Genomic DNA, 13577 nt, shown 5'->3' on the forward strand with positions numbered 1-13577 from the left:
CTTAAGCAAATTTTAAAAATTTGGTTGTTGTGCTTGTTGTCATTGACCTTGGGCTTCATCAGTTCTTCTGTATTTCCAGATTGCACTGAAAAGGGCATCATTTAAGCTGTTACACCCCAGCCCAGGGAAAACTGGCGTGCAACATAAGGAAAATAAAAATAAGGAAAAATGCCCCCACACTCCCTGCTCTCAAGGAGGATGAACCAACAAAAAACAGCTACCACGGATTTCACAACAGCCAGTCAGTTTATTGAGTCCCAAAAGGTAGCAGGCATCAGGGTGAGCATGGCCAAAACAACAAACATAAACTCTAGAAATGAAATGCAGCTGGCTTACCTTCACAGAAAACCCCAAACGAAAATTAAAGGTGTCTTACCTGCCTCCCTAACCAAAAACAGGAGAAAAGGTTCCCAAAGAAAAATGGCTTCTCACCCCTACAGCTACCAAGTAAAAAAAAAAAAGTATCGACAACTATTTACTAGGGGTGCAACGATACTCGTATCGATATTGAACCGTTCGATACAGTGCTTTCGGTTCGGTATGCATATGTATCGAACAATACAAAATTTGTAATTTATTTTATCAACTTTCCTTCTGACGATGCTGTCTGTGTTGAGCGCTCAGTGAATCTGCGTTCGACTACTCCGCCTAGGCTGCACTGTCGAGCGCAGATCCACTGAGCTTTCAACACAGACAGCATTGTCAGAAGGAAGAGCGCAGGGCAAGCTAGCGAGACAGAAGTTAAGCTCTCCTTGCAACATGGCAAATTGAACCTCCCCACCCTCATTCAGATCTGGCGTTTGGAATTATTTTGGTTTTCATGTAACGTATGACCCTGAAGGTAAGCGCGTCATGGACTAAAGTAAAACAGTATGTTGGATGTGCCACGCAATGCTCAATTACATGGGTGGGAACTAGTGTGTTAGCGCAGTTAGCTCGTTAACGTGTTGGCCGTCTAGCCCCACGCATCAGGGGTAGCTCGTTAACGGAGATTTGCCGTGTTGTGGCGTTAACGTCATTTCAACGAGATTAACGCTGACAGCACTAGTGGGAACACAACGAATATGACTGCACATTTACGCCGACATCATCCTAGTGCAAAGACAAGTGGAAGCAGACAAAAACAACAAGCATGCATGCTACAAACTTTACCCGAGTCATTTAGACAGCCGTTAGCACATGATTCTCCTTATGGGGACCTGATATGTTTAATATTGTGGCGAGCTCAGACAAGGAGGAGACGGAGGTGTCGTTTGGTCTTGCTTCCCGTGAGCTAGCCAGGGAGCACAGCCGTTTATTGACATCTGCAGAAGAACACTGCCGCTAGCTAACTGCTCAGCGCGGCAACCGCACAGCAACAACAACAACAACACACAGGGCGCCCTCTGACCCCGGAAGGACACACCGTCGCAGCGAGAGGGCGTCACCCGTCACTATGGCAACATAAACAAAACATAACTGTACAAACAGAACCCCGAACAGCCCTGACCCGCTACATAGCCCCCACCTAAGGGGTCAGTCGTCCCCGACGACCCCATTACCCCACACAAAGTCCTGCAAATGTCCAGGTGCCTTCTTTTGGCGCACCGGCCGGTCACGACCGGCGGGGGAAAAGTCACTCGGGTCAGAACATGGGGTGCCACCATCATCCCACTTCTGACACCAATGTGGCAAGCTCAGACAAGGAGGAGACAGAGGTGTCGTTTGGTCTTGCTTCCCGTGAGCTAGCCAGGGAGCACAGCCGTTTATTGACATCTGCAGAAGAACGCTGCCCCGAACAGCCCTGACCCGCTACAATATGCTGCTGAGAATATAGCCCAGAAGAAGCGTATAGTATTGCTTTTATTTTGGAAAGAGCCATTTCTCTGTAATAAACTCTCTTTTCCAAAGATGAGTGATTCCTCAATCAGATACAGGGCTTGCAATATCGCTAGCCCGACGTCCCGGGGCTAGCGATTTTTCCAGTCGGGCTACCAAAATCTATCTCTGCCCTGCCCGTCAGGCTATTGGCATCGGTGAGCCACTGTCAATATGTGACATATTGAAATCGCTTTTGAATTTGCGCTTGTTTTTTGCTTTCACTTTGCAATCGCGCGAACTGTGTATAGAGAGCGACAGCACTGATTGGTGAGTGATGATAATTTGCGCACCAATTCCTCTGACATCGTCTTATCAATCGTTAGCTTACTATGCAAACATGACAAGTGAAATCTCCCGCAGCAAGCTTAAACATGTGAGAGGTTGATCGCGCAGAGAATCGCTGAGCTTATGTGAGTGCGCGTGTAAAAGCAGCAGGATATATATTTTAGTTCTGCTGAGTCAAATAAGACAGGTCAGGGTGAAGAAGTGACAGCCAAAGAAAAGCTTACCACAAAACGGAAAAGTTATGACAAATCAGACTATAAGGCAAAAAGAAAGTGCAGCTTTATGGTTTCATGGACAAAAGAATTTCTGTGGCTGCAATATGACGAGCTATATAACCGGGGCTGCACATAAGTGGTCCGCAGGTGCGCATTCGTTGTCAAAATAAAATAAAAAAAACGCGCACAAGATATGAAGTTGCAACGCGTGTTTGCGTACATACGATTTTCTGGAGGAGGACAGACATTTGCTTAGAACTCTTAAAGATGTCAAAGAAGCAAGCTCCTTTAAGCAATTACTTTGGAGTTCCTCCACCTCCAAACAAATGTCAGAAGGAGTCCGAACCACAAAAGAAGCACGTATTCTCAGAAAAGTGGTTGCAGGAGGTGAGCTGGCTTCAAACAAATGATGAACGCACAGAGATGTGGTGCGGAATGTGCCCACTCTAGCGGACAAAAACAGTGCTTTTTACATGGACGCAAACGCGCGTTGCAACTTCTTATCTGGTGCGCGTCTTTTATTTTGACAGCGAATGCGCACATGCGGACCACTTATGTGCACCCGTGTAAATAACATAATGTTCTGCCGGGTGTGTTGTTGGTTTTCTCTCTCTCGATCTCTGAGTTGACAAGTGCCTTTGTTACTGGGACCAGTCATTTTAAGAAAGGCCCCCATTAGAACCCATGAGAAATGCAAGAAATGCATTATTGCTGAGTCTGCAATATCTTTACCGGAACAAACACCAATTGCAAATAACATACTAAAAATAAACCTGAAAAATCTGTTTAGAACAGCGTACTATGTTGCAAAGAGTGAACTACCACTGGCACAATTTAGCAGTCTTTGCAAACTTCAAAAAGCAAATGGCCTAGATCTTGGTTCCACTTGTCTCTTACCCGTGACTTCAGTGGAAATTTCATATTCAGGATCTGACACAGACTGATTCAATTGTAATTTGTTTTTCAACAATTTTTTGATTAATGTTTTGTTTCCTTTACAATATTATACTTTAATGTATAATATTGTAAAGGAAACACAACATCAATCAAAAAATTGCTCTCTTTTTTATTCGGGCTACTTACATTTATTTTGGGCTACCAAAAACTGAAGAGTCCCTGCCCGATGGGCTACCAGGGATTTTGAAATTTTGAGAGCACTGAGATATATTTATTTTTTTAATTACTTTTGTTTCAGCAACATTAAATTTAAAAACTGTACTTTTGAGTTAAAATATATATTTATAATTTTAATAAATGACAAATTAAAAAGGCATGAATATTTTTTTTGTATCGAAAAATTATCGAACCGTGACACCAAAGTATCGAACCGAACCGTGAATTTTGTGTATCGTTGCACCCCTAGTATTTACATCTATATACGACAAACTATTTACAACACGGGAGGAGATCACAACCATGACAAACTGAAACACAGGGCTTAAATACATAGAGGGAGCAATCAGGGAATGGACAACAGGAGGGAAACACAGCTGGGGCAAATCAGAACTGACTAGACAAGGAAGCGTAAACTGAACACACTGAGATAAGACAGACCTTCAAAGTAAAACAGGAAACACATAACAGTCACGCCTAACACAAAACACTGACAACATTGGATCGTAACAAAGTGTAAGATGTTTAGAAGAAAAGGTAGCTCAATGGTTCGGTGTCATGGTCCATGCACTGCTGGCACAGGTTGTTGAGTATGGTTTTGGACTTATTTGTTTCTATGAAAGAATAAGTTAATTATGTTGTAGTTCCTGAGTATGGGTGTATTTCATGATTCTGTTCCGGGCATGTTCATGTATCTAGCTCATGTTTATATTTCATACGTCACTGGCTGACGTCACAACATGGCATGAGTGATAGCTCACTCAGCTAGTGAGGATAGGTTATTAATGATAGGTTAATAATGGTTGATAGGTTAATAATAATATCCTCATAGCTGCATGTCTTTGGACTAAAGACCCCGATGGTGGAATTCAACTCAAGACTTTCTTGATGTGAGACAATAGTGCTAACCACATGGCCACCCCTATTATTATAATTGTTACTATTTCAACTATTATTAGTAGTACCATCTCTATCATTAAGTTCCCTATGCAAGGCACACTTACTATTATTGTTATTATTATGGAGGTACTGAAAAACAAAAAAATGAGGCATAAGTGCATCTAATTTGTTCTTCCGTCTAATAAAAAATATTTGAAACATAGTGCGAGGAGTGACATTAACTCCTCGCATTAATTGGAATGCCAGTGTGACAACTAATATGAAAACATTAATGCTGAATTACAAGTTTTATACTTTAGTTGACATTACTACACGACTATGTGCACTGCTGTGTCTGGCATGCTGTTCGACACATACAAGAAGTTATATACAGTGGGGCAAAAAAGTATTTAGTCAGCCACCGATTGTGCAAGTTCCCCCACCTAAAATGATGACAGAGGTCAGTAATTTGCACCAGAGGTACACTTCAACTGTGAGAGACAGAATGTGAAAAAAAAAAATCCATGAATCCACATGGTAGGATTTGTAAAGAATTTATTCGTAAATCAGGGTGGAAAATAAGTATTTGGTCAATAACAAAAATACAACTCAATACTTTGTAACATAACCTTTGTTGGCAATAACAGAGGTCAAACGTTTACTATAGGTCTTTACCAGGTTTGCACACACAGTAGCTGGTATTTTGGCCCATTCCTCCATGCAGATCTTCTCAAGAGCAGTGATGTTTTGGGGCTGTCGCCGAGCAACACGGACTTTCAACTCCCGCCACAGATTTTCTATGGGGTTGAGGTCTGGAGACTGGCTAGGCCACTCCAGGACTTTCAAATGCTTCTTACGGAGCCACTCCTTTGTTGCCCGGGCGGTGTGTTTTGGATCATTGTCATGTTGGAAGACCCAGCCTCGTTTCATCTTCAAAGTTCTCACTGATGGAAGGAGGTTTTGGCTCAAAATCTCACGATACATGGCCCCATTCATTCTGTCCTTAACACGGATCAGTCGTCCTGTCCCCTTGGCAGAAAAACAGCCCCATAGCATGATGTTTCCACCCCCATGCTTCACAGTAGGTATGGTGTTCTTGGGATGCAACTCAGTATTCTTCTTCCTCCAAACACGACGAGTTGAGTTTATACCAAAAAGTTCTACTTTGGTTTCATCTGACCACATGACATTCTCCCAATCCTCTGCTGTATCATCCATGTGCTCTCTGGCAAACTTCAGACGGGCCTGGACATGCACTGGCTTCAGCAGCGGAACACGTCTGGCACTGCGGGATTTGATTCCCTGCCGTTGTAGTGTGTTACTGATGGTGACCTTTGTTACTTTGGTCCCAGCTCTCTGCAGGTCATTCACCAGGTCCCCCGTGTGGTTCTGGGATCTTTGCTCACCGTTCTCATGATCATTTTGACCCCACGGGATGAGATCTTGCGTGGAGCCCCAGATCGAGGGAGATTATCAGTGGTCTTGTATGTCTTCCATTTTCTGATGATTGCTCCCACAGTTGATTTTTTCACACCAAGCTGCTTGCCTATTGTAGATTCACTCTTCCCAGTCTGGTGCAGGTCTACAATACTTTTCCTGGTGTCCTTCGAAAGCTCTTTGGTCTTGGCCATGGCGGAGTTTGGAGTCTGACTGTTTGAGGCTGTGGACAGGTGTCTTTTATACAGATGATGAGTTCAAACAGGTGCCATTCATACAGGTAACGAGTGGGGGACAGAAAAGCTTCTTACAGAAGACGTTACAGGTCTGTGAGAGCCAGAGATTTTCCTTGTTTGAGGTGACCAAATACTTATTTTCCACCCTGATTTACGAATAAATTCTTTACAAATCCTACCATGTGGACTCATGGATTTTTTTTTCACATTCTGTCTCTCACAGTTGAAGTGTACCTCTGGTGCAAATTACTGACCTCTGTCATCATTTTAAGTGGGGGAACTTGCACAATCGGTGGCTGACTAAATACTTTTTTGCCCCACTGTAATGCTGTCCTACAGTTCAGGAAACACAGATTCTCTTCCAACCTAAAGAGACTGTCCATATGATTTCAAGACTGGACTCTCCAACCCCACGCATTGTTTCTTTTCTTCAATAAAATGCATTTTATGTGCTTTAAATAAATCTTCAGCCGTGGAGTGTTTATGTCCTGGTGACCAGCTTAGCAGCACCTGGGAATTGGAGTTAATGACAGGCTGCAAGATTTCCCCTCTGGCATTTATCATGGCAATGGAGTTGGTCATGCGGGCATCTCGGTGGGTAGTGGTAGGTGAGAGACTCAAGAGCACTGTTCCCTCTAAGCTGAGCACGTGAGAAATTGCGCACTGCTAACACAGTCTCCACGCACAGAAAATCAGCAAAATAAAATAAATACATGTATTTACTTTAATTCCAATTCAGACTGGATTTTTTTGTGTGCGCAGCGCAGATTTTCTGTGAGACCATGTGAGCAGTGCGCGACTGCTCACGCGCTCAGCTTAGAGTGGCCTTCGTCTTCCTCCCATTAGAGCCTACATGGATGACATGACCATCATTGCAACAACAAAACCATGTACTAGGCGATTGCTACAGAAGCTCCAGGAAAACATTGAATGGGCAAGAATGGAGTTTAAGCCAAGTAAATCTCGCAGCATCTCCATCATAAAAGGAAAACTGACAGCCAATCAATTCTATATCAGTGGAGAACAAATTCCAACAGTATTACAGAAGCCCATAAAGAGCCTGGGACGGTGGTATAATGCAGACCTCAATGATACTTGGCAACTAGAACAACTAAGGCAGAACTTGGCTAATGATCTCCAGCGGATTAACAACACTGCACTCCCAGGAAAACTGAAGCTCTGGTGCTTTCAATTTAGGTTATTACGCAGACTACTGTGGCCATTGACAATGTATGAGGTCTCACTTAATCATGCAATCGACTAAAGAGGCTAGTGAGCTCCTACGTTAAGAAGTGGCTCGGACTTCTCAAATGCCTCAGCAGCATTGCACTCTATAGCGACGGGATACTGTCATTGCCAGGTAGAGGGGTTTAAATGTGCAAAAGCGAGGCTTAAGAGGCACTGCTCCCACCCTAGCAAGGGAGGAAGTGGACTCCAGCCACATCTAAGCTACAGGCCAAATCTGCTCTTCGGCAACATGACGTGGTTGGTCACATCCAACAGGGCACAGGAGGATTTGGTCTTGGAGCAGTAACACCTCTGTGGCAACAGGCATCTGTAACTTCAAAAAAGGGTAGTGGAGAAGGTGCGTCGACAAGAGGAAACAGCCAGACATGCTAGAGGTTCGGAAAAGACCCAGCCTGCCCCCTGTTTACAGTCCCAGCCACACTCAAGAACATCTTAGTTGGTTGTAGGACTAGCCTTACTCAGGGCAGATACACATGGAGACACAACCTGGTCCTCAGGTGTCTAGCTCCCAAAAACTTGCGTATGTCATTGTCAGGGATTGTAACATCTAGTCCTTTTACTGAATAAAATGAAAGTTAATTTAGACAGTAATGTAAAAGTGAAAAGACAATCATGAAAATAGGAAATAGGGAAAAAAGAAAAAACTCATGAAAGTGTAGTAATAACAGAACTTAAAAAAAGCAACCACAAGAAAAAAGGTAAGGCAACTTAAATTAAATGCTGCTACTACACACAAATGTATTTAAACACTGTATTTTGTTCAAAATCTTATCAGTGTGAAAAATGTAAAGCTGTATTTCCTATTCTCCTTTCTAAATTTATTCTCATGATCTTTGATTGTTTCCCAAGAAAGACACTGAAATACTCATTTGACTTGCTATACAAACATGCGTTTTGCATATCTACTGTGAAGTAAGGCAGCACTTATGCTTTACCCTAAGAAAATTCTAAATTTGTTTATTTTTCTTGTCCTAACAACTTTGGGAAATATACCTCACCATTAGTGCTGATATGTTAATAGATAAAAAATAAAAAGGGAGGCTAAGTCGCTGAGTCTTACCTGTGCTGTTTCACCATCATCCTGTCTGTAATCTGGGAATTTTCTGTATTGTTATATTTCTATATTTCTGCACCTTTAGGCAACTGTTGATTTGTTTGCTATCAGACTCTTGAACAGCTGACCTGTTTTAACAGTAATAATAATTTTTGCAGATCAGGTCATTTTACATATCGAACCAGCATATTAAGCTCAGAGCTCTTTTGCACACAAATGTATTTATTTTTTTTGTCTCAATTTATTTGTTCATACTATTTGTATTTATCTGTTCTAGTTCTATCTGTACATATTAACAGGCATCTGTGTGTGGACAGCAGAGAAAGAATTTCATTGTACAGAGAAATGCTTTTCTTTGTAAATATGACAATGAACACTTTGAATCTTTAATCTATATAACTGAAATTAAATTGATCTGAAATTAATATAGTATCAAAATAAAATCAAAAACACATATTTGTGCATCTAAATTGGCCACAGGTGTAGTTGTTTTGTCACAATGGTGTTCTGTCTGTCTGTCTTTGCCCTGCAACAGACTGGTGGTGACCTGTCCAGTATGTACAAAATATATTCTTTTATAGATAAATAAATAACTAAATAACTATATATATATATATATATATATATATATATATATGTAAAGTTAACTTGAACTGAAGTGATATGGCTTCAATTTCTCCTTAAATAATTTCTCTTTATCTCTTTATTTATTTTCCAGTGAAATGCTATGACAATATAAAAAACGACTTGCTCTCACTGCAGAATAATATGGTTTGTTTGTTTGCCACCCATCCCTTGTGCTTTGCCTTAAGCAAATTCTTAAATTTGTTTAGGGCGTCCTCTTCCAAGAACCTTTAGATTTATGTCAGGAAATATTTGTGTGGTTAAAAATAATTTCTGTGAATTTACTTAAAATGCTTTAAGTCTTTTTTTATACAGCCTTAGCTACCTATTTTACTTGTTTATTTAATGCTGGGACAGGTTCGGGGCCCTGTAAGCAGTTTTATGGGCTGTCAAAAAAAGAAGAACGTTAAAGCAGCTGTGTTTTCTCACTCAGCTTGTGATTATTGTGTGGTTAAGAGAATGAAAGGGCCGACCTATATGCAAATGCATGTCTGAAGGACAAGCATAAAAGGTGACAGCTCCACAACAGATTTCCCAAATCTTTTTAAATCCAAGAGCACAATGGACAGACTCTTCACTTACATCCTGTTCCTGTTGAATTTGTCTGGGACTTTTAGTAAGAGTAAGTACATTTACATCGAAGATCAGAAGACTTGGAAAGACGCTCAGAATTACTGCCGGGAAAAGCACACAGACCTGGCCCCTGTTAGTAATGAACAGGACTTGAACAAACTTCAGAAGATGAGACCCTCAGACCGTGTCTGGGTAGGACTGCAAAGAATTTCAGACGCAAATAATTGGACCTGGTCAGGAGGTGGACCAATGGAGGTTCCTTGGGCAATTACGCAACCCGACAATGGCCAGACAGATACCAATGGCTATATCGATAAAAATGGACTGAGTGATGGAAAAAAAGCTGACAGTATAGCCTTCTTCTGCTACAGTCCAAAAGTGGTGAATGAGAAAAAGACTTGGGAGGAAGCTCTGGAGTACTGCAGAAAGACCTACAGTGACCTCGCCAGTGTGGCATCAGTGACCGAGATGTTGCTGATACAGAGAGAACTGAAAAAGCAAAACACCACAGGTCCCTTCTGGATTGGATTGCATTTCTTCTTTAAAGACTGGCTGTGGGTGGACGGCCAGGAGCTGCGCTACGAATCTTGGGGTCCAGGGGTAAAACCAACATGTCCAGAAGTCCAGAGTGCAGAGTGTGCCGCCTTACAGGCAATGGAATGGTCGGCCAGTGACACAACCTCGGCTTCTTCTGGCACGTCTGGCATTGGAAGTGTTTATCATTTTTTAGAAAATACTTTGTGGAGAGATGAGGCAACTCTTGCTGCAACTGTATATAATAGTGGAGGTGTCTGGGGGGCTCATAACTGTGAGAAAAAACTTAATTTTATTTGCTATTGAGCAAGTTTGCAAAATTAATTTGAATTACCCTTTAATAATTGTGGTTGCTATACTTTGGTTGTTCATTTCCATTTGCAATTTCTGTTTTGCTCCTTGATTCTTTTCTTTCTTTCTATGGTAAAGGGACACTTGATCAAATTAAAGAGTGCTGAATAGACTTGAAAACATCAAAACAATAAACACAGAACGCAAACTCCGGTATATAAAATGTCATAAGTAAATACAAACGAGATTAGAGTAATGTCTATATTTCAAAATTAATAAAAAGTCAGGCTGAAGATGGAGGAATTAAGTTTAGTACTATTATTTGCACTCAGGTCAGCTTTTTGTCCTTTCTTTCTTTTGATATAATGCTAATCTTTTGGTTTTGGTAGATTATCTTTTAAAATAATAAACTCTCATTTCACTCAGTTCCCAAAATGTTTTAATTGTTGTGCTTCATGATGAGTAAACAGATATTGAACTATGTTGTGACAGAATTTGGTTCTTTTACTGTAAATAGAAATAATCATGGTAAACAGATGGATGAGTAGGCTGCTTTTTCAGTTTTTCTTTTACTCTCACTACAATATCTGAAAGGCAAACCAGTGTAACTCTAGAAGAAGTAGGTGTCTTATAGTAAGTGCTCGGTTAGTGAATCAGTTAGGCCTATTAAATACACAGTGTGTGATTTTCTCAGGCAAAGGAAAGAATCACACTACAAATTATGGCAGATTTAAAAATAAAAACCCAGTTAAAATAAAATCCAAGTCAAATATCATCATTAAATTTCTTGCTTAGTTGGGGGAGGTCCCAGGAAACCAATTTCTCTTTCTGACATTTAGAACACATGACACAATTTCCTGTTTTGTTTTTTGTAGCATGCACTAAAAGAACATCTATTTTTATTAGATTTGAGTGATATGTTAAAATTTTCCATCCTTACACATGCTAGTATCGATTAATTCCTTATGTCTGTGATACCTGTAGGATTATAGTTCAAACTATACATCAAACTGTACATGAAACTGGTGTACATTCAAGCAGCATTTTTAATGTAGCACAGAACAAACACCATTGAGCAAACAGGTTGTTAATTTATTGCTAAACTGCATAAAAAATGATTTAGCAGTGACAGGTCACACAAGCTCGTATGTTTGACACTGGACACATTTTGAAGTTGGCCAACTGTGGAATGTGTTACTTGCAGTGGCTGTTCAATCACAGAATCTCTGTGAAGTTTGCAAAGCAACACACGTCATCTCTGGTGACAGCGTTTAATTATGCTAGACTTTTAAAAAGCAACAAAAAGCAACAGTGGTGCAGAGAGTCCAAATACCTATGTGTACAAAAGCTGCTTATCTCTGCACAAAAGCCACTAGATTTTTACAAGAGACCGCAGTTTGCTCAGAGTTTTGAGATCTTCGCTATTTCATTAAAAATGCTTTTTTGATATGTCCGTTTTGATGTCAATAGTTAGCAATGGATAGATAAAGGCTAAAGATATAATGGTACAATATATGGGCTACAAAAGGTCCAGCAAGGTTTGACGCTCTACCTTGTTGGACGCTGGCTGTGTCTGGGTCTGAGTCTGACACCTGCTGGACACTTTATATAACTACCTTTGTGTGCAACTGTGTGCCGTTGACCTGTTTCAACTTACTGAGGAATGGATCAGTATATTTTATTTACTTTCATTTTGCATAAAGATAAACCATAAAAATGAAAATGAAATTTACAAACAAAGGCAGTGAAGAAAAAAACTGTGTATACACAGGCTGGTCGATTTTACAAGACCACTGTTTGTGTAACATGCAATATAAATGCACCTCAAAGAACGTGCAGTTATATGCAGGGAAATGTGGACAATCATGTCTTTACCAATTATTAAGAAATGACTGTTGCTAATTTTGGTAATGACAGTAAAATACATAGGGTCAAAGATAACTGCTTTTTGGGAAAAAATTATTGGAAGAAATTAGAAGATATCAGTTTGTTGCAATGTAAGCTTTACCACAGTGAAAATCTGTTCAAGCAAGATTCTCACTACAAAGCTGTCAATATAAGAAGTCACTTTCTGGATGTAACCTATGGATATGTAACCACCTAACTATCTAAATAAATAAATAAATAACCACATATCACGTGTTTTGTGAGTTTTTTGTTCTTACATGATTTTATTTATCTAGTTGTTTTCAAGATAAATATCACAAAGTGCTCCACAAAAAATGCTGAAAAACCAACAAAGACACATCTATGCATTTTTCTTCCACTTATTCTGTTCAGCACCACAGGAGGTGGCACGCGAAGGGTTAACCGATGGCACGAGCATAGCTGGACTGGCCCGGTGATTTTTCGTTTTTATGGGCTGACGGACGCTGGAACTTCAGGTAAGAAGTTATGACCTGCAGTCTGTCTGGGTCAGATATAAACCAAGTTTAGGTGGAGTTTATCGTTTATCGTTGTGCTGACTTTTTACAGTCAGTTACAATAACTCGTACTGCGTACTAGCTAGTATGACGGAGTTTCTATACAGCTGGGTGGGTGCTATGATGTTACTGATAGTGAACTTTATTTTATTCATAAGGTTAGTTAGTAGAGTTGCCAACCGTCCTGCAAAATACGGAATCGTCCCGTATTCGGAGAAAATATTACGCGTTTCGTATTGAGCTGAAAAGTTTGTCCCGGACTTCAGTTAGAATGAAAAAGACACAAAGCTGGATTTATTCTGTGTCTTTACGCTGCAGCTGCCTCCTCTTCTCTCATCCTCTCCCCCCTCCCTCTCCTGTTGCTACTTCAATCATGAAACTGATCAATGATCAGCTGATCGGCTTTTCTCTCTGGTTTATTTATCGCCCACTTTGCGACAGAAAGAGGAAACCAGCGGATGTCGCGCTAAAAAACAGCAGCACGTTTAAGCTTGATCAGCTTTTGTTAGAATTGATTTCATATTAATTTCTCGTATCAGCTGATGTTTGCTGGAGCCACAGCTGTAAACCTGCTGGTCATGATGTCGGTTTGGATATGTGGTGAGAGGGAAACAAACCAGGAGATGTCCTTACTGAATCATCAGAGCTGAACAGGTGATGGAGAAACAGGTTTACCTTTTAGGTGACATGAATGAGTTGAAGGGAAGTTATGAACTGTCTCTGAGAGAAAAATTACACCAGGATCCTTTTTTAGGTAGCTGACAGCTGGTAACTGTGCAGGGGCGGGTCTAGCAAAGTGTTGCCA

General features: G+C 40.7%; 1 protein-coding gene across 1 annotated transcript; it reads left to right on the top strand.

The window, feature by feature from the left end:
* Window positions 1–9506: 9506 nt before the first annotated feature.
* On the top strand, window positions 9507–12473 carry LOC147301843 (C-type mannose receptor 2-like). Its single transcript, XM_086282540.1, has one exon. The coding sequence runs from the start codon at window positions 9513–9515 to the stop codon at window positions 10362–10364; it is 852 nt and encodes a 283-aa protein (XP_086138666.1). The 5' UTR covers window positions 9507–9512; the 3' UTR covers window positions 10365–12473.
* The last annotated feature ends 1104 nt before the right edge of the window (window positions 12474–13577 follow it).

The sequence above is a fragment of the Aulonocara sp. 'chitande type north' Nkhata Bay genome, linkage group LG23, assembly GCF_057382095.1.
Source record: "Aulonocara sp. 'chitande type north' Nkhata Bay isolate Kocher_YH1m ecotype deep benthic linkage group LG23, A_spYH_male_GT1.1, whole genome shotgun sequence".
In the NCBI taxonomy this organism is placed as follows: Eukaryota; Metazoa; Chordata; class Actinopteri; order Cichliformes; family Cichlidae; genus Aulonocara; species Aulonocara sp. 'chitande type north' Nkhata Bay.

What these genes read in the sequence shown, in the direction of transcription:
- LOC147301843 (XM_086282540.1), top strand. Translation starts at nt 9,513, where the DNA reads ATGGACAGACTCTTCACTTACATCCTGTTCCTGTTGAATTTGTCTGGG.